The 21,886-nt window shown below is 40.7% G+C and overlaps 1 protein-coding gene across 3 annotated transcripts in view; it reads right to left on the bottom strand.

Moving 5' to 3' along the window:
* GMDS (GDP-mannose 4,6-dehydratase) overlaps nucleotides 1-21,886 on the bottom strand; it is a 421,560-nt gene that overhangs the window by 247,871 nt on the left and 151,803 nt on the right. For all 3 annotated transcript variants that reach the window (XM_069853596.1, XM_069853597.1, XM_069853598.1), the window contains 2 exons: nucleotides 9,791-9,983; nucleotides 8,370-8,474 (listed from right to left, as the gene is read on the bottom strand). In XM_069853596.1, the coding sequence (XP_069709697.1) occupies nucleotides 8,370-8,474; nucleotides 9,791-9,983 (298 nt within the window). The remainder of the gene's footprint in view (nucleotides 1-8,369; nucleotides 8,475-9,790; nucleotides 9,984-21,886) is intronic.

The following is a 21,886-nucleotide window of genomic DNA, read 5'->3' as shown; positions in this document are numbered from 1 at the left end:
CATAGGTCTGCACTGAAAATTTCACACACTTATGTCTTTCACAGGCCTAAACTTATAGAAAAAGCATTAGCAAAAGCCCTTAGTACTTCCAGTGGTACTAGGTTGACCAAGCTCTCCTTGATCACAAAGTGTGTAAGGAGACTAGCAATTAGTCTCCGCAGCCAAAGAAATGAGACAGGGAAATCTGTCAGATGTTGGCAACATCTTTCTATAGGAGATGCAGAATGGCAGCTGTTACAGTAGGGATTGTAGGGATTTCTTGTGAAAGTCAGTAACAGATGTCACCATCTGCTTCTGCCTTCTTTATGTAACAGAGGGAGAAGGAAGACAGAAAGCTTGTTTAAAACAAGAAGGTGACAAGAAAAAACATAAATTCAAAGATACCCAAGCATATTTAGAGTGAGTCTGGGAACCCCTTACTCTCTTCCCCCCGGCAACCCTGTGACCCAGATGCACAATAAAAGCAAAGAACACTCCCCACTCTCTTTAAATCATGGCTTCTTTTCATTTTAATTTTACAACACATACTTTGACAACATTTAGCCATTTCCTCCCCGGCTAAAAGAGATCACAGAAATGAGCAGTTGTATCCTTTCCCTCTGGCTATACACAGCAATGGTCTGATGACAACTGCTTTGCCATGGTTGGTATCAAACAAACAAAAATTCCCCACTGAATGATCTACACAATGATGTAATGTGTGGAAGCAAAGCGTTTATTACTTAAGGGGAAAAAAAAGCCCAACAAAAACCAAACAAAACGTCTGTTGCATTGTGTCAGGAAACATGCTGTACATGTTTGTACATCTTGGTAGATAAAGATCAGATGAGGCAAGCAACGAAGTGGTTAACCAAATCAGAAAGTTATCTCAGACATCCAAAGACACATCTTGTAACCATGAGAAAACTTCTTACACAAAACTGAGGAGGAAGAAAAAGTCAGGGCTTGTCTGGGAAGAAACAAATGACACTGTCAACAGGTGGTTTGCTTTCTCACTCTAAAATGAAGGTATTAGTGAGATCCAGAGCCCAACAAAAGAACAGGAATCTTTCCAACGGTGTAAAAAAGGCTTGGATTGAACCCCAGCTTTCCTGAAAGCTAGACTTGCTAATTGCTTCACTGTTCCACTGTCAAAAGCATCATCCCGCTGAACAGAAATACCTTTCCAATATTGCTATAGGGCAGACATTTCCACACAGGTAATGCTGGAAGCCCTGTTCAACCACCACTAGCAACTTGGTGGTCACCGCCTCCCCCATTTGGTATCACATAATGTTGTCCTGTAGGGAGATGGGGGTGGGTGGATGCTGGGGATTGGGGGGAGTAATAAAAAAATATGCAGCATTCTGGAAAATCTTTTTAGGCATATTTTTCTTTGTTCATATTTGGTAGTAAGCTTTGTAGCTTACTACCACTGTAGAAAGCATTTTGATTTTTAGCTAGTGTCATATTTAGGCATATAGACATATAAGCTTCAGAAATGGAAAAAAAATTCCTCTTTTGGCATTGCCATTAATCAGGAATTACTTGAGTTATAACTGGATAAAACTGACGAAAGTAACGAATTGAAGAAATTAGCTTTAGCAAGGTATACTGCTAATACAAGTCTTCCCTCAAAGCAAGCAAATCATGCTTATCTTACACTACCAGATCATTACTGGAAGTACTATGCCAGACCTTCAGATGGCATAAATCAACATCACCCTATGCAATTTGGTGCAGCTTTGTTGATTTATGTGACCTGAAAAACATGTACTGGTCAAAAAGTGACTATTTCATCTTATGAAACTATAAATGTTACTAAGAAATGAAAAAAAAATGTATAATAAAGGACAAAATTAGAAAGGAGAGTATTATAGAAAGGCTCGAAGTAGATGAATATTTTATTAAGATTAGTTTAACAGAGCCATTCATTTTACTCCCTATGAGATTTATGTAATGTTCTGTGTTGTTACATATACATGTATGTCTTAAGTATGGACCCAAGTGTTTGTGCAATGTAATAATGCTGTTCTATTCCCAAAATAAGGTGTGAGGCTCAGACAGCGGGTTCAACCATCCTGAAATTAATCACTGGTGTTTTTTGTACAGTCACTGGGGCTGTCAGAACATGAAATATCATCCTTAAAAGCAAGGCAACAGAGCAAACTTAAGTGTTCAGATTTGCAGTATGGTGTCACATCTTAAGAAGTACTCCTGTTATGGTCTTTCTCCTATAAAGCAAGATAAAAGTAGAAAATCAGACAAACTTTTTGAAGCCAGCACTTCTCTCATGCCTTAAAAGTTCTGAGAAATAGGGAATAGAAATATATTAGATTTAAGCACTTTTTACCCTTATGAGCTCTGTGTAGCCTTCACTGGCTACATGAGATAAACTACTGGTGCTCCTTTCCAAGATAAAACCAGGAAAGCTAAGGAAAAGAATAGGTATTCTGAAATAAGAGGTCTACATTTCTAAATTCCTTTCTCAGAGAAGCAGCTCCTGAGATCAGGCAGTTCTCATTTTCACTAGGCTTATGTACTGCTGCCCCAACAGTATTATATCTGAGCACTATATGAAGAGAGATGACAAAGCAAGCTCTTTACAACTGTCTGTTCAATTCAGCCTCAGTGACCAGCCATTTGGCAGACAACTGCTATTCATCATCCTTCACTATGGGTACTGGTACTTCAAATGCAAATATTTCTGTATTTCATCACAGTCCACACTCAGGCTGACAAGCACCAAAAACGCATTCTATTCATCCTTGTGATTGCCTTACAGTGTAACACAGCTTATGGATGCTGTCCTACGAGGACTTGTCTCTTCACAGTCTTTCCATGTAAATATATCTACTGTAGGAAGCATATAAAAATTGTCAGAGGTATGATTAACACTTCAACCTAACAAACAAAAAAGCCAAAGCCATCAAGAATGGCTTCAGGGCAATTGGGAAAGTGATGGAGGGCTCTGGGGCACAAGTAGTATTCTGCTCCATCCCAATGCTAAATAGAGAGGAGGGGGAAGCCAGGATGAAGAATTTGATTAATACCTGGCTCCGAGCCTGGTGCGAGGAGAGGGGCTTTGGCTTTTTTGATCATGGGGGGGCTCACGCACCCCCAGGCTTTCTCGCTAAGGGCGGGACACATGGGTCTCCTGGGGGGGCTAAAGCCCTTGCCAGAAACCTAGCCAAGCTCATAAATCGAGCTTTAAACTAGATGTGAAGGGGGAGGGGGTTGAGCCCAGGCTAGACAGGAACGAGCCTGGATGTGGGGAATTGGTGATTGGGAGAGGGTGCGCGGGCGAGGACCACCAGTACCTCACCGCACAAAAAGTGGGGGAGAACACACCTCGGGGTGTTAAGGGAGATGCAGGCACTCTGGTGTCAACTACTCCAGTTACCAGGCAGTTGGGAACGAACCCTGTTCCCTCTAGGAGGGCTGAAGGCTCGGCAGCTCAGCTGAAGTGCATTTACACCAATGCACGCAGCATGGGAAATAAGAAGGAAGAGCTGGAAGCTGTCGTAGGGCAAGGGGCCTATGATGTCGTTGCCATCACGGAAACGTGGTGGGACGACTCATATAACTGGAGTACGGCTATGGTGGGGTATAAGCTTTTCAGACGGGACAGGAAGGGTAGGAGAGGAGGTGGGGTAGCCCTCTTTGTAAGGGAGGACTTGGACATCACTGAGATGGATTGTGGAGATGAGGAGGTTGAGTGCCTGTGGGTCAAAATCAGAGGGGCCCACCAGAAGGGAGATTTTGTGATGGGAGTCTGTTACAGACCACCCAGCCAAGGAGAAGCAGCTGATGAGCTCTTCTATAAACAGCTGCGGTCGATCTCTAGATCGATGCCTCTCGTTCTGGTGGGAGACTTCAATCTGCCTGATATCTGCTGGGTGTACAACACAGCAGAAAGGAAGCAGTCTAGGAGGTTCCTGGAGTGCGTGGGAGATAACTTCCTTGCACAGTTGGTGAATGAACCAACCAGGGAAGGTGCCCTCCTGGACCTCCTGTTGGTGAACAGAGAAGGCCTTGTAGGGGATGTGGCGGTAGGTGGACGCCTAGGACTAAGCGATCATGAGATTATAAAATTTTCTGTTCTAGGTGAAGTGAAGAGGGTGGTTAGCAAGACCGTAACATTAAATTTCCAGAGGGCAGACTTTGATCTCTTCAGCAGGCTGGTTGGTGAAGTCTCATGGGAGACAGTACTCAAGGGCAAGGGAGCCCAGGAGGGCTGGGAGCTCTTCAAAGGGGTGGTCCTAGCAGCTCAGGAGAAAGCCATCCCTGTGGTCCGGAAAAAAAGCCGGCAGGGGAGAAAGCCAGCTTGGTTGAATAGAGAGATCTTGAGGGATATCAAGAAGAAAAGAAATGTTTATGGCCTCTGGAAGAAGGGACAGGCCTCTTGGGTGGACTACAGGAGGGAAGTGAGATTGTGTAGGGAAAAAATCAGAAGGGCTAAGGCTCAGCTAGAAATTGGATTGGCCAAGTCAGTGAAAGATAACAAAAAATCTTTCTACAAATATATAAATAATAAAAGGCGGACTAGGGAGACCATACAGTCCCTATTGGACACAGAAGGGACAACAGTAACAGGGGATGAGGAAAAGGCTGAGGTACTTAATGCCTTCTTTGCCTCAGTCTTTAGTCGTAAGGAGGGTCGTTCCGTCTGTGTACAAACCCAGGAGCTAGAGGAGCATAATGAGGCTCCCGTGATCCAAGAGGAGGTGGTCAGAGCCTTGCTAGCCCAACTAGACACCCAGAAGTCAATGGGGCCGGACGGGATTCACCCTAGGGTACTGAAGGAGCTGGCGGATGTGCTGGCCAAACCCCTTTCCATCATCTTCCAACAGTCCTGGAAGACTGGGGAAGTCCCACTGGACTGGAGGCTGGCTGATGTTGTGCCCATCTACAAAAAGGGCCGCAGGGAGGACCCAGGAAACTACAGGCCTGTCAGTCTGACCTCAGTGCCAGGGAAAGTCATGGAACAGGTGATCTTGAGTGCTATCATGAAGCACATGCAAGAGAACCGGGTGATCAGGCCCAGTCAACATGGATTCACAAAAGGCAGGTCTTGCCAGACTAACCTGATCGCCTTCTATGACAAAGTGACCCGGCTACTGGATGAGGGAAAGGCTGTGGATGTGGTCTTCCTGGACTTCAGCAAAGCCTTTGACACAGTTTCTCACAGCGTTCTGCTTGAGAAACTGTCAGCCTCTGGGCTGGACAGGCGCACACTCTCCTGGGTGGAAAACTGGTTGGCTGGCCGGGCCCAGAGAGTGGTGGGAAATGGTGTGAAATCCAGCTGGAGGCCAGTGACAAGTGGGGTTCCCCAGGGCTCAGTGCTGGGTCCAGCCCTGTTCAATGTCTTCATCAATGATCTGGATGAAGGCATCGAGTGCACCCTGAGCAAGTTTGCGGACGACACTAAGCTGGGTGGAAGTGTCGATCTGCTGGAGGGTCGGGAGGCTCTGCAAAGGGATCTGAACAGGCTGGACCGCTGGGCAGAGTCCAACGGCATGAGGTTTAACAAGGCCAAATGCCGGGTCCTGCACTTGGGGCACAACAACCCTATGCAGTGCTACAGACTGGGAGAAGTCTGTCTAGAAAGCTGCCTGGAGGAGAGGGACCTGGGGGTGTTGGTTGACAACCGACTGAATATGAGCCAGCAGTGTGCCCAGGTGGCCAAGAAGGCCAATGGCATCTTGGCTTGTATCAGAAACGGCGTGACCAGCAGGTCCAGGGAGGTTATCCTCCCTCTGTACTCGGCACTGGTGAGACCGCTCCTCGAATCCTGTGTTCAGTTCTGGGCCCCTCACCACAAGAAGGATGTTGAGGCTCTGGAGAGAGTCCAGAGAAGAGCAACAAAGCTGGTGAAAGGGCTGGAGAACAGGCCTTATGAGGAGCGGCTGAGAGAGCTGGGGTTGTTTAGCCTGGAGAAGAGGAGGCTGAGGGGTGACCTCATTGCTCTCTACAACTACTTGAAAGGACGTTGTAGAGAGGAGGGTGCTGGCCTCTTCTTCCAAGTGACAGGGGACAGGACAAGAGGGAATGGCTTCAAGCTCCGCCAGGGGAGGTTTAGGCTAGACGTTAGGAAAAAATTCTTTACAGAAAGGGTCATTGGGCACTGGAACAGGCTGCCCAGGGAGGTGGTTGAGTCACCTTCCCTGGAGGTGTTTAAGGCACGGGTGGACGAGGTGCTGAGGGATATGGTTTAGTGTTTGGTAGGAACGGTTGGACTCGGTGATCCGGTGGGTCTCTTCCAACCTGGTTATTCTGTGATTCTGTGATTCTGTGATTCAAATACTGAGGGAACCCCCCCTCCCCCACGCACACTATCTTCCTGGGCAGATCAACTCTGCCCCTCAGTAAGTGGCACTACCCTATGTTCTCCACTAATTCCCTGGCATTATGTTTTGTGTGGATGAGATACACTTAGTATTACCATCAACGGGGAGCTGTACTTGATCAATTCAGTGTAACACTAAATCAACCAGAATAATGGTATGAAATAAATTAAATCTTCTTTTCCTCCCAAAGTGCTTTTGCAGTCTTCAAAATCATTAGGAAAGTGATAAATGGCTACTAAAAACCAAGCTCAAAACTACTTCACTTCAGTTTTCTTCTCTGTACAAACTGACGTTCCCTCACAAAAACACTAAACAAATGGCATTGGGCTGTGATAACGGTTGTTTTTATTGCATATACTCCTTCTAAGACTAACAGAGCTGACCAAAACCATTTCTAAGACAAGATTCCTGTTTGTGGCGTAAGGAGCTTAAAACTGCACCCAGCACATATACACAACCAGAAGTTCAGGTGAGACTTCAAAGGACAGACTTAGGTTCTCCACGTGAACAGTAACTGTGTTGAAAAGAGACTTAGGACTGGAAACTCCATTGCAGCAGTGTCAAAGCTGGAACAAATGTCAGAGAGATCAAAATAGCAACAAGCACTGAAGCTTCCCTCCTTCAACGTGGCACAAGCCTATAAAGCAGCACAAGTGGTAAATGTATTCCTATAACTTCCAGCTGTAGCTCCTTAGAGTTACTAGGCATCATGTCACTGCATATCTTCTCATTCTTTATGTTGGTCAGAAGGTTCTAACTGCATAATGATAACTGAGCAATCTGGACATCAGTTAATACAGTGTAACAGGAATATATTGCACTGAGATGTTTAAAAGAAAGAAAAGTATTAGGGCTTCTGCGTGAAACAACCTAGTGAATTTGATTCCCTTTTAAGTTTGAACTTGCACTGTCACCTGCTCCAGTGAAGTGATGCACCAACTTCTATAACCAAGTATTTGATGCTCCACTTAATTTAAATGCTGTTTACTCAGGAGGTTTCATGACTGTGGCTCCCAAAGACTGAAATCAGTCCTTAAATACTACTGTCACTGACTCCTTTTTTTTTCTTTTCTTTTTTCTTAAAGAGAATTGCAATTATGGTCTATTTTATATTTGTAGCTATGATTATATTTATTATGTTTTGTGCAAGGCTATAATTTATATAACTGCACTCCTGTAAAATTTGAATTTATTTTTCATTTAGAAGCAGACCACAATAAAAGTCTTCTGCACTGTGAATCCAGTTTCCCGTGTTAATTTAATTTTAGAGTGTTTTCTACAGTCACAGTACTTTAAGGGCAGAGGAGAGTTGTCATTGTAGAAGAGACTTTTAATCAACTGTGGACTTTTACTCAAACTAAGTATTAATTGTTCATAAAGTGGTGCAAGAGGAAAAGGGATGACTAAATGGAATTTAAGCTGCATTGCTATTAAGGATTAAACAGAAATGTATTTTAAAGCCATGTGTTGAAAGCAATCTTGTCAGAAGGTATGGGACATAATCCACATTTTTTTCCAAATACACCAGGCTGTACTTTACTAATCCTGTGATGTCAGAGGGTCTATTATTTCTGCCTCCTAATTTGACATTTATATGCAAATAAAAATGTTGAATAGAAGTCACACCTGAAATTGCACCTGTTATGCAGTTGCCCACCTACATGTTTAGAAAACCTCCCTTTTAGCATGTCATTTTAACATTTTAGCCTTAACCTATTATTAAGAGGGAAACAAAACTTGGGGATGTTACAACATCATAGCAGTCTCAAGAGCACTAATACACAAAATTACACACACAAGCCTGTCTTCACCTTTAGAGGGCTACAAAATGGAATACGATGTTTGAAAAAAAAAATGCTGTTCTGCAGGCAATAGGACTGCCAAGATGGATGTATTAAACACAGCAAATAGCCTACAAGTCACAGCACCCTCCCTGTAGAATTTTGGCAAGTTTAAATGAAACCTGTGCATGCATTGTTTCATTTTTCCGGTCAGATGTATGCAAAGTTGGGAAAAGTTTCACATGTTTTTTTTTCTAACCTCTCCTGGGACTTTCGTGATTGAAGAGGATGCCATTCACAGCAAAAAGATTGTAGGCCTCTCTGAAGTTCACCACAATCCAGTAGGCATACAGTTTCGCTGCCCCTGCAAAAATAATTTTAAAGCATTACATACTCATATACACGCTCTGCTAATAGCTCAGGCAGACACACATACACATCTCTCCCACAAAGGATGAAGTCCACATTTCAACAATAGGGTGCATTAGAATTTGATTCATCCCCTACTTGTGTCACATTTCGCCTGGTAAAAATATCCAGTCCAATAAAGAACAGCTGAGCAGGAAAATACTCCATTTCTGGACAGCCTCTGAGCTGGCCAGGATGTGTTAGAGCACTTTCTCACTTGTTTTCTTATGAACACACAAGTATAGCTCTCTCTTTTTTTTTTTTTTTTTTTTTTTAACAACATTATTAACCCAGCCAAAGTGTGTGAAACACACCACTGTGGTGACCTTGGCTAATAAAAAAAAGAAAATTACTTTGGAGGAATAAAAGGAAAAATATAGTGCCTTAACACTCAAATTGATTTGAAACTTTATCACCAAAGTCTGCCATGCACGCTGCTTTAATAAGTGTTTCAAATTTCATGTGAGTTCATGAAGGAAGGAGTGAGCTCTTGGGAGTTTTTCATTTAGGCAACAAAAAATATGAAACTTTAGCACTTCAATGGTATCTCATAACCCTTTGTGATGGAAGAGTCATTCAACAAGAGCTTTCTACCTCTGAGCTGAATGAACGCAGTCTTGTAAAGTGAGATACTAATTTCCAATTCCCAGGCAATGGCAGCAAATACTTTTTATACAGTAATTCATAGAATCATAGAATAACCAGGTTGGAAGAGACCCACCGGATCATCGAGTCCAACCATTCCTATCAAACACTAAACCATGCCCCTTAGCACCTCGTCCACCCGTGCCTTAAACACCTCCAGAGAAGGTGACTCAACCACCTCCCTGGGCAGCCTGTTCCAGTGCCCAATTAGCCTTTCTGTGAAGAATATTTTCCTTATGTCGAGCCTGAACCTCCCCTGGCAGAGCTTGAGGCCATTCCCTCTTGTCCTGTCCCCTGTCACTTGGGAGAAGAGGCCAGCTCCCTCCTCTCTACAACCTCCTTTCAGGTAGTTATAGAGAGCAATGAGGTCTCCCCTCAGCCTCCTCTTCTCCAGGCTAAAGAATCCCAGCTCTCTCAGCCATTCCTCATAAGGCCTGTTCTCCAGCCCCTTCACCAGCTTTGTTGCTCCTTCACCAGCTTTGTTCATACAGGAATGCCTCTCAACGTGTCTAGTCACTTAAGCTCTATCACCATTCTAATCTCACACCCAACCGACTTCAGCCTTGAGAGATGAGAGGAGGGAATAGACAGACAGACACCACACACACGTGCATCAGCAATCCTCACCGTAAGGCGATCTTGGGTAAAAAGGGGTGGTCTCCTTTTGCGGGATTTCTTGCACTTTTCCAAAAAGTTCACTGGTAGAGGCTTGGTAGAACTTCACGGAGTTGATAAGGCCACAGGTCTTAATGGCATCTAGGAGCCGCAGAGTGCCAACCCCATCAACATCAGCAGTATATTCTGCTAGGTCAAAAGAAATCTTGGAGCGAGAAAGAAATAACATCAATTTTACTAGGGGAACCAGAACATGCTGTGATCATGTACAACCAAATAAAGTAATACATCATTTGTCACAGACCATCTAGACACTTTTGTACAGAGTAGATGCTCAGTTTACAAAAGTACCCTCAAAGGATTTCTAAGAATAAACAAGTAGTTCCATAAATAGCAGAACCAAAAGACTGGTGTTCCCTGATCTCACTTACAGGATTTTTCCCATGTGAAGTAAGAGGTAAGCCTCCCCACAGTGGGAGCATTATCAGGCTGGCTCTCATCTCCACAGCTGCCGATTTTCATAATATTCACTTGGGCTTAATATCTTTGACACACTTGAAATTGTTTAAAATTGTCCAAAGTATATTTAAAAAAAATAATTAGGTTACACAGGCAGCATGACAGCACAAACATGCATTAAAAACCTCACAAACTTTAAACAAAGTAGAAAATTCTGTAATTTAAACACACATCAAAATGGAGAGAAGACTAGGAATAGCTGCGTTCAAATGAGACTCCCAACACCCACCTGACTAAGAGGTACCGAGATGTAGCTTTTGCACAAAAGATGGTTAAGGGGTTGATGAAGTAAAGGGTGGAGACATCTAAAAGAAACCTGACAACTCTAGCTGATGTATCCTTCAAAATATGATAATAAACTCATGCACATTGCTAAGCCAAGACTCTTCTTTCTCTCCTTGCTCCTGTAGTTCCTCAGTTATCTTTATGAGGGGCTTGATTCTGGCATAGGCCACAAGACAACGCTTGAGCCTAAGCTTTCAGAGTGTTTCAAATATATATTAATTCTATTCCTTGCAACTATGGAAGGAAAATAAAAGCTGGGAAATGTAAGGTGAAGGTGTTGTGACCACCCCATCTGCAGGCAGGAGAAAAAGAGAGGTCAGAAGGGAGCTCCCTCCCTTGTTTGGTGCATACGGACTGGTTGTTTGGATGTGCCAGCAGAGGTTCTGGACCCTGAAGAATTTTCTCCCACCAGAGTCCAGACCAGAAGTACATTCTTCCTTCCTTCTACATCCTCTCTCCAACCCAGGGATTTTGCTTCTGTATGCCCATTTTTGAAAAAAATGTTAGCTATTTGTATTGCCTTTGTTATGAAAAAGAAAAGAGGAATGGGACCTTTAGAGCAATCTCCTCCATCACCCTGACTCGAGGAAGAATTACTGTATCTATGTCCCCTCTAGCTGATGATTGACTTTCAGGAATGAGCTCTAGAGTGATGGTAATGTTGCAGTCTCTTTATATGATCTAGGCTAGAGGTCAGTGAGACACTGCCAAAGACAGACAGCACAACTCTGTGATCCCCCCGCCTTCATTAGTCTTCAGTGATAGGGTAACTATTAACGGAGTAGAGGGTAAATGACTGTAACTGGACAAGCTGAGTATTATTGCGAAATAGTGGGAAACTTGTCACTTACCAGATAATTTTTCAGGCTCTTCGCAGATTCGGACAGATAGCCCTGTATTAGTTTCTCTAGTTAAGCCACTTTCCCTATTCAGTGATCACTACAGGTTTAAGGCTTATTTACACAGCAGATGAAATAAAAATAGTTAGATTAATTTGAATTTGCACTTATCATTAATTTAATATAGGCATGAAACAATCTAAATTGCGTTACTGTGCTCCAAAATAAAAATGCTCTTACACAGTTTTGATCTGAAATAGCTAATGGTATGAACAAAAACAAACTTTAGGTTTGTTTTTTCTTTTTTTTCTTAACCAAAAGGGAAAAATAGAAATCTGATACTTTGGCTTGTTAACCTGGTATGACCCAGCTGAAACTGAGCACTGATCTACTGAGAAATGCTGAGCATTTTTTGTTTAAATCCATTTGGCATAAAGACGACAGCCACTTAAGTTCTCTCAGCTTTGCTGTCAGAGTAACTCTTGGGAAAACAGTTTAATGGATAGGTGATGCAGTCAATAATGCTCTAATGAACATAAATTAGTATTTTCACCATATGGATAGCACTTTAACACATTGACAGGCAACATTCCAACTCTCTAAGTAAAGGCAAAACACTTAGTAATTGTAGCAAAACTGGAAATTTACCTATACTAAAGTATTGTTTCCAACAAATAACCTGCTAAAAACATCTTCCCAAAATGCAAATCTTCGCTTACATGTTCTACTATAAGAGTAAACATAACTGAGGTGGTTTTAGGTCAGAGATCCCAGATTGTAAAAACTCTTTAGCACAGCAAGCAATGACCCTGTGGGGACAATGACCAATACCAGGGGCTGCTCTCCTTGGCTGATGCAGAGACCAATTTCACAAGAGATGCCTTTCCCTATTGCCTTATGACTGACCTCAGTCTTCACCTAGCAAGATGACTCCCTGGGGTGTGAGGTAACTGTGCCTCCACGCTGGCTGGGTCTGAGTGTCCCCAAGCAGAAACCACCAGCTTTGTGCTTGTTTGGTGGTTTTGTAATGCGGACTATTGTTCACCAGGGACAGGACTCGGACCACTAACATTAATTTCTTTTTGGAGTGCAGATTAGTCTAGAATGGTATTCACAAAAATAAAAAGTACTTTATCCACTGAAACATTAAACACCAAAAAAGCAGGACACTGTGTGCAGTGTAGGGCCAGTAATGTGGCAAATACAGATATATGCACACTGGATTTTAATTTGATTCTAATTCAAACTTAACAATGTAAAGAATCATAGAATCATAGAATCATAGAATAACCAGGTTGGAAGAGACCCACCGGATCATCGAGTCCAACCATTCCTATCAAACACTAAACCATATCCCTCAGCACCTCATCCACCCGTGCCTTAAACACCTCCAGGGAAGGTGACTCAACCACCTCCCTGGGCAGCCTGTTCCAGTGCCCAATGACCCTTTCTGTGAAAAATTTTTTCCTAATGTCCAGCCTAAACCTCCCCTGGCGGAGCTTGAGGCCATTCCCTCTTGTCCTGTCCCCTGTCACTTGGGAGAAGAGGCCAGCACCCTCCTCTCTACAACCTCCTTTCAGGCAGTTGTAGAGAGCAATGAGGTCTCCCCTCAGCCTCCTCTTCTCCAGGCTAAACAACCCCAGCTCTCTCAGCCGTTCCTCATAAGGCCTGTTCTCCAGCCCCTTCACCAGCTTTGTTGCTCTTCTCTGGACTCGTTCCAGAGCCTCAACATCCTTCTTAAAGAAATTTCTTAAAATACTGGATTGATTAAGTAGTTAAAAATTAAGCAGGGCAGAGCAGAGAATGCTGTTTTGTTACTCATTAAGACATTATTTACCTCTTCTTATACACATTATTTTGCGGAAGACCAGCAGGAAGACTGGAGTAAAAAAAAACAAAAAAACAACAAACTAACAAAGAACAAAACAAAAAAACAAACACCCCAAAATCAAAAACACGGGGACTTCTTTAAAAGGGATGTGCAAGAGAGAACTGACATGCATACACAGTAGAAAAAAGACCATGGTCTATGTTAGAGAACCCCAATATAGAATCAGATTCAATAAATGTTACTCATAGAAATAATCTTCGCTAGTGCACTAAGGTTAATGAGACTATGATAGAATAAAAACCTCATGGAAATAATTGTAAAGGCAGGTGTATGACGGCTAAAATCAAACAATTTTCTGAAAGATTTAACATTTATCCAGTGGAAAAAAGAACTTGGGTATTATCAACAGATGAGTGTTTTCAAACAGTTTTATTTATGACAGCTATCTTAAGTGCCTGAATTAGGAAGCTTGTCTCACTGTACACCAATAAAGACAGTGGTGAGTCAGAGCACAAAGCCTAATGGGGATGCTCTTGATCACACTTTGGAGAACCTATATACACACTAGTTTTTTAACTTAGCTATCTAAGATAAATGCTCCATTCTAACCTCAAAATTTCCAAACTATCACTTACTGTCAATTGCATAAATCTAGCTATGCAACTAACAACTTTTTTTGAAGACAACACCAGGAGTTTTTCTAATGACTGGAACAGGGAAAAGAAAAGAAGTTTCTTTGCCTGGCAGAAACTTTAAACCTGAATATTTCGTCAAAAAAATATTGAAGGCACGGATCCAATATTTCTTTGCCCTCTTTGGACAGAACTTGCAACAAAGGGAAAGCATGACCAAATAGAGATTGCCTACTTGGAATATGCTAGCCTGAGTGCCCTGACACTCCCGCCCTATGTAGAATGGGGACAGCGTGCTTTTGGACTTGTCATACTTTTATTTCTGGAGATACTGTGAATGCGTACATTTTAAGATGTGTCTATTTATTCCATTCAATAAGTAACAACAGCAGTGTATCATTAGAAATGGACAGAACAATATGGAGACAGTTAAATCCTTGTGTAAAAGTACTTCAGTTCCAGGTTTCCAGCCTTGAACACCAGCAGAATTGGCTCAAAGAATACTTAAAAGGAATCCTTATACACACAGGACTTTTATATGATATATTTCAAATATATTCTTGGGCAAGTATAGATTTCTACAGCAAGGCTTACACATAGGATGATAAAATTTTCTTGAGAAAAGCATAGTTTCATTACTTGTGTCCTGTGATTCCAGGAATGTTACAATATGAGTACATTGAAACACATTATGTCTGGTCTTTCACATGGCTCCAAGAACGACGACGAGTTTTGTGAACTGCTTTCTATCTTTTGAATTTGAACTCCCCCCTGCCTTACTTATTTTTGATTGCCAGCTTCAATATCTACAAGAGTTTTGAATTTAATAGAGCAATGTTTTAAATATGATGTTTCCCAACTGATCATTCAAATCCAAGCTTAGCAAGGTCTTTATCAAGATTTAAAAGCTTACAGAAAACTATCTAAATGAAAACATATGGGTCTTACCCTCCACAAGAACACATTCCTGTCATGTCTACAACTACTATATACAAGCCTGAAAACTTAATAATACTTGCTTCTGACATTGCATTGTCAATAGTGGTGATATTCTGAAAATAAGTATTGATTTAGCACACAAAGATTTGGCTTTGTGAGACGCTTCACCTCTTGTTTTGTCATTGAGAACAATCCACTGGATGGGGTGCAATCATATTAACTATTAGCTTTCAACCAAAAAATAGTGTGTACTAGCAGAATATGCTTCAATGGTTAACTGAAGGAATATAAATAACAATTTGAAATTTCACCTCCTCCTTACAGCCTTCTCAGTTTCAGAAGATGGGATTTCTGGAAGGCTGGTATTATAACAGGAAAGCTTATGCAAAGCCCCAGGAGGAAATAGAATAATATTAATGTAATTTATTAATCTTTCTCTGTAAAAGCAAAGCTAACTAACTTAACTATAACATTAAAATAAGCATCTTTGCTTTCTTGAAAAAACTTACAGTAAATTCTTTAGATTTATCAGAGTGCAACATATGCATCAGGTCTCTAAGCACTCAGTTTACACCTGAGAATCAAATCACAAAGTGGAAAAATTGCTCAGAAACATTAAAGTCTCACAAGTTTCACAGCAGTAACTTTTTTGTATTCTTTAAAATCAATTCCGTTTGCTTTGAATATTTAGTGTGCCTTCCACTGCCAATATAAACCACTGGGATTGCTTATATCATCTCAGTAAACAAACTGCTCAACTCCTAGGAACAGGCATTTAAAGCATAACATTCCAGCTGCTAAGTCTAATACAGACTATTGGCCAAGAATTCCTATAAAGTCCTAACACACTAGGGAAAAAATCCTAGGGTTTTTAGGAAAGACGAAGAATTTGAGGGAGTTGGGGAGTATCAAGGGGCTAGGGAAGAACCCATATATCTGCAAAAATGTCAGGTAACCTTCTAGGATAATATGACAATTCCCTAACTCATGTTGAATGGTTAACTCATTGCCCTCTCACACAATAAAAGTAGTAGTTGAAAGATACCAAAATTGCCCAAACAACTATATGTGGTTTTTTATATAGAACAATAATCAATTCAATAGCTCTGAACTGCTTACTATTAAGCAATAAACTTGGTATCTTAAAGCCCTATTGAACCTTTTAGCTAAATAGAAATTGGCTGAGAAATTAATGACTGGAATTTTGGATAAAAGGAATATGTCTTTTGTAGATCCATCTTCTTTCCCATTTCTTTCCCTGTTCTCTCATGAATAAAACAAAAAATTAAGTGGTCTATACAGCACTAGAGTAATTTGATTATTAGCAGAGAAGTAGTAAGAACAAGTTTTGTAAGTGGAAGCAGAAGTAACATTTTGTCCTAAAATTCATGTTAACCCAAGCCATTCACAATACTGCTGTAGCAAGAGAGCTTGGATAACTTGGATATTCAAGTTATTTGTGATGGAAAGCAACAAACAGTGAAGGAGACCTGCTCCTCTGCCAGTGCTTATGTGGAGGTCCCAGTGGTTGAGTTTCACTGCAGCTCTATCATACTCTGGACTGCAGGCTAAGTGACCAGCAAGACTTTTTGAAGTGGTTAGAAGTTTGGTTGTTACATCAGTGGTCTCACATCTTCAAGTGAGATGACCCAAACCAAAGTGCAAAAATAAGCTATTTGCTGTTTAGTGATCTTAAATGATCCTTCATGATTTCCATGTTCCATAACCTGCCACAAACCATAATAGGCTCTGCTTCAGGGACCACCATGGTCTTATGCAAGTAACCCCCAAAGTGGTTTTCATTACAGACACACACAAAAATAAAAAGTAGCTTGAATGTAAACATGTCCATTGCTCCAAACATACATACACATATCTTTGCACTCTCAAAAGAAGCACAAATGAGGGGTGAAACTGAGCTGAGTTCATTCATGGCTCCCGCTGTTCATTTCTTCAAGTACGTTGAGATCTGGGAAATGTGTTGGGAGAAAAAAGAGGTGGGACGAAGCAGAAACATCACAATGAAAGTATACTTCTAAATCCAAAAAAAAATTACTCAGGATAACAACAGAAATGTTCATCACCTTCCATAATGTCCCCAACGGTCAGCCATTGCAGAATCCAAAAGCAGCTACTACCTTTCAGCTCGATGAGCATTAAAAAGTTCCTGAATGGCTAAGCTATACTGCTATTGCACACATGAGATGCAACAACAGCACTGCTAGACTGCCTGAACTAACTTGCAGGTGAAACCTGCAGCAGAACCTTCCTTTAGGAGCAAAAACTTCCTTTGGGCAGTTGAAATATTCACAGATTACGAACAAGAAGCCCCTAACATACTCCACAGTGAACGTCCCCATGGCAGCTTCTGATGGTTTGAATAAGTTTTCCGTATAAATCTCCTCCTGACTAATTTCAACTTCTTAATGCAAACACCCTGAACTAAACTTTAAAGAGAAATAGCTTGACATTATTAAAACAGGTTTCATTTTCCCCTCTAATGAGTAAAAATTACTACTTGATTTTTGCTGGGGAAAAAAAGAAAGATAAAATTCAACATAAAGCAGAGAATAAGCATGGAAAAATACTCCCTTGGCAGTTAAGGTTTAATATTTATCAGACTAGTAGGGGTTGATAGTTGGATTCATTATTCAGTTTTTTTAACAAGTGGTTCCTCAGAATTCCACGGCAAACTGCAGGTGCAGTTGTAAATCCAGCTCACAAGGTCACCACGTTCACCTTTGCCTTCCAAGGGGAATGCTGGTAGATGCCCAATCAATTAAAAGAAGAACGTATATAAAAATGATAATTTTTAAAAAAAATTTGATGCCACAATCCTTAAATCAGAATATCCATTCACTTTGAGGTGCTTTTTAATAAAACAAAATCTCCTGCACGCAGTACAGTTGTCTTGGCTGCTGACTATTGTTTGAAGGGTGTGTTTTAGTATTGATCTCCAAACAGAGGTAAGTTGCAAATTATTTAATCCTCTGCTTATTGAATGGCTAATTTAGTGGGTTAATTTAAAAGACTGGATTAAAAGAGAGTTGTCCAGAGGCAGGTCAAAAGTCAATGGACACAAGTTGAAACATGAAAAGTACAACTGGCTATGAAAAGAAAATAAAGTTCACACCATGGGTAGTCTAATGTTGAAACAAGTTGTGCAGAAAGACTGTGGCATCTCCTCCCTTGGAGATAGTCAAAACTTACTCCTCAGCCACCTGCTGCAAGCCTGCCCTGCTTTATAGAAACAGTTGGTTCAGGTGACGTTCAGATATTGCTCCTAAACTAAACTAATGAACAGTCTGAAGAAGACAGGGATTTAGAATTAGAGCACTGTGTTTCAAAGTTCAGATACGTAGCATTAGTCAATGAATAGAAAGCGTATGTACAGTGTGCAAGAACAAGGTCTGTCCTTGAAGAAAATCAGTGATTTCTACAGAGGAAATGGAGAGTTGTTCACAGCAACTTTGCACAGGCACACAGTCCAGCTTGCTATTCATCATTATCTCCTCGGCAGAAGAGCTTCAGATAGAGGAATGCTCACATCTGATAGTAAAAAAATACCAAAGCAGAGGAGGAGAAGGAGGAGGGATATCACAGAACACGAGACTCAGTATGGCCATAAACCTTTGTCAGAAAAATGTAACCTCCCCATTAGTTTTGCTTATCTTCTCATCCATTTGTTATTAATTTGATGGAACTAGGGAGTTGTCAGGGTTATGTGATGCAAGGGATTTATCTTGCAGAATAATCTCCAATCCACTGTTCAAAGTCTTTAGTTTCAAATTACAGAGATTAGTAAATAAGCCTTTAAAAAAGAAGCATTAATGCTTTATTCCTTTTCAGCCTGATTTTGTTCAGGGGTAGTTTCAACAATATACATGTTTACCCAAGTCTTTAAGTGCAAGGCACACGTAGTAAAGTCAGGATGGGTATCGGTGCTTCAAATTTTGTAGCTGCAGTGTAGTGAGACTGTAATACTCTGGAAGCTTTCTTGCATACTGAAGTCCAGCTGTGCCAGAAGCTTTAAATGCTATTTAGTAGAAATACAAAAGGGGTAACTTGCGGAGTCACTAGAGAACATTCAAAGAGAGATGTAAAAAGATAGCCAATTCATTTCACTTTATATGTACCAGGGGAATAGAGAGCTATGAATAAAATGCATGTAGGGAATTCGGTCACTCTGAAAGAAATAGCACCATATTTACTCACTTTCACATACAGAGAAATTAATTTAAAATATACAGGTTATTTAAAATTCTAACAGGACAACTAGGTCATAGCATAAATGTAGTGGCTTTTTGTTGTTTTTTTCCTACTTCTGATGCTTTTTAAAAAACTCGCATCCTTGTTTCCTTGATACTTTCAGAACACATAGAAAACTGCTTTGCACAAAAGTGATAAAACAACACAGTAAAAAGAAATAAATAGAAACAAACCCAACAAAACCTAACAAACATTCACCACTTATCTGCTTTATGATTTTGATTGACTTTCAGTGGATGGTGAGATAGATATTGAACTAAAGTAATAATCTACTATGGCACAGCTTTGTTGACAATAGTCTCTCATCTCTTTCCCTCCCCGGCCAATACGACTGCAAAACACGACTTAATACAATGGACCCTCCCAAAAGTTGGCACAACTCCTGCATTACCCATAAGCTAGAATTAGACCAGTGCTTTGCAAATGACTGCCTTGTCTGAGTCTTATAACTCCAAAATCTCCGTATGTTTATGGGCCCTGGCAGAAGTCTTGCTTTTTCAACCACAGAAAAACTAAATCTTTTCAGCATTTACTGTTTATCACTTAAGAAAATTACTTCCCAGACTGCAATTCCTCATTACAAGAGGCACTGTTTTAGAAAGCCTAGAAGGTGTTCGAACAACTGTTTCTTAGTTACCCTCAAAGTACTAAAAATGCTCCTCCTTCCATGAGGAAATAAACTTAAAATAATATTTCATACACAGATTTTTGAACACAAACTAGGGTCTTTTTCCCTTAAGGGTATTTATTCTGGAAATGTATTGAACAAAAGCAGAACCTTTGTAGAATAATTTCTCAAAATTTTCAAGTTCATGTAAGTACAAACTTAAAACCTGTTATAAAATTGTAAATTTTTAAGACAAATCTTTTTTGTTCTTACTATTTTTTCTTTATCTTCCCACACATTATCTACCCATACATTATCTACTAACTATTGTCTGACTAGTTCTCCAAGTTTTATTTGTCATCATTTTGGGTTTGGCATTCTGTGCCATATCCACCTAGCAACTGAGGTAGCAACTGACGTCCACTGACTGCTGGTTAAGTGCCATAAGTCATTCTGACCAAGATGAACACGCTCTGAATGAAGCATCTATAGATCATATCTTCATATAACACATTTTCTATAATGTTTAACAAAACCTTTTACTTTTTTTTTACTCTTACTCAAAGGAAGTCTCTTTAGTTTTTCATTCTCTAAAATTAAAAGCATTTTCTCCTCCTCCCAACAACAAGAATAGTTACCTCCTTCCTTGCAGCTAACTGAGGATCAAAAGAGCTTCCCTACTTCACAGGAATATTGGAAAAAAAGTATCTAGATGAATGTGAATGTATTACTTATTAATGGGACCACAGAACCGATTAGACAGACTGTCCCTAAATAAGCTTCACTCAGGCATTCAATTTGAAAGCTAAGGATGCAGACACAGCCAAGTCACTGGAAGACAAGTTACTCATTCTCTGTGGAGCTACAGTAAAGCTTTCTAAAAGTGCTCTTAAACCACGGCAAATGCAAGATAACATAACTTATCTTAGCTCTGTTTCACTGTCAGTTACTCTAAAGTCAAATCACTTAATTCATCACAGCCTAAGAGTGAAAAGGTAACAGCTCTGATCACACATTTGCAGCTTGTTACGTTGTGCTGCTTCAGTTCAGTCTGAAGGTAGAACCTCATGGGGACAAAGGAGAACATGAAGCTTTGACGAAATAAACATATGCTTTGTGCATACACAAAAGATCATGACTGCTTGTCTTGGGCACAATTTCTAGGGAACATCCTCTGCCATGAGGCATTTGGGAGGGTACAAAGCTCAGAGCCCAACACCTGTGTCAGTGTGGCAAAGGAGAAGCAAAGTACTCCATCTCAGCAAGCAAACAATGTCTGCCCCCATTCATGCACTGAGTTGATTCTTAAAATACTGAAGTCACGTTCTTCACAAAGATAACACCTTTAGAGAAAAGAAGTATAAAACCACATCTTCTAAACAAATGCCATCGCTTGAGAACTATCTCTGGTCCACTCACTCTTCTCTATAAGTCCAATTTCTCCTCTCATTCAGCATGGGTACTAAAAATGATTAGTACATCACACCTCCACAGACCTAGTTTTACTTTCTGGTTTGCCATAAAGAAACAAAAAAATTACACCAAATCCTCTTTAGCAAGAATGTTTTCAGCATACCTCAGACTTCTACATAATTAGTTTCTGAACGCTTTTGTTCATTTTTACTGTGCGTGCATTAAGAATTAAATTAGGATGGCTAATTGTATGGGACAAGTTTAGATGAATATATATGTACTGGCAAAAGACATGCTCCCACAGTCACCACCTTCCCAGCTCCTGCTCCAGAACTATAGCAGGAATGACTGGGAAAATTCTTTTTTGAACAGGGCAAATCATTGCCTTTTCTTCCAATACGTAAGCTCATATTCCATGAAATATCACTCCACAGAAAGGATAATTTCAAAATAAATCCTTTTTTTTCCTCCAGAAAACCAGCAGCATTCTTTTCTTTTTACTTGTCTTTGAGAATGGTTGATGTTTAAAAACACTCTTTATATAAATACAATAGTCTGAGGTTTGTACTTGTCCTGAAAGAAAACCACTGAATACTTAAAATTTATTAAAATTACAAGCAACAAATAAAAACCCCCACCCTACTTTGAAATTCTGAAGTGGGTGAACCCTAGTAGATGAGCACTAATACCTCAAAGTGGACTGTGATAATACTTCATCTTGTATAGGAAGCTACAGGAGTGGAATACACTATTATCACCACTACCACTAGCACT

Source organism: Phaenicophaeus curvirostris, chromosome 3 (assembly GCF_032191515.1).
Source record: "Phaenicophaeus curvirostris isolate KB17595 chromosome 3, BPBGC_Pcur_1.0, whole genome shotgun sequence".
In the NCBI taxonomy this organism is placed as follows: Eukaryota; Metazoa; Chordata; class Aves; order Cuculiformes; family Cuculidae; genus Phaenicophaeus; species Phaenicophaeus curvirostris.
The sequence above is the reverse complement of the archived record's forward strand: the minus strand, read 5'-3'. Positions and strand labels throughout refer to the sequence as shown.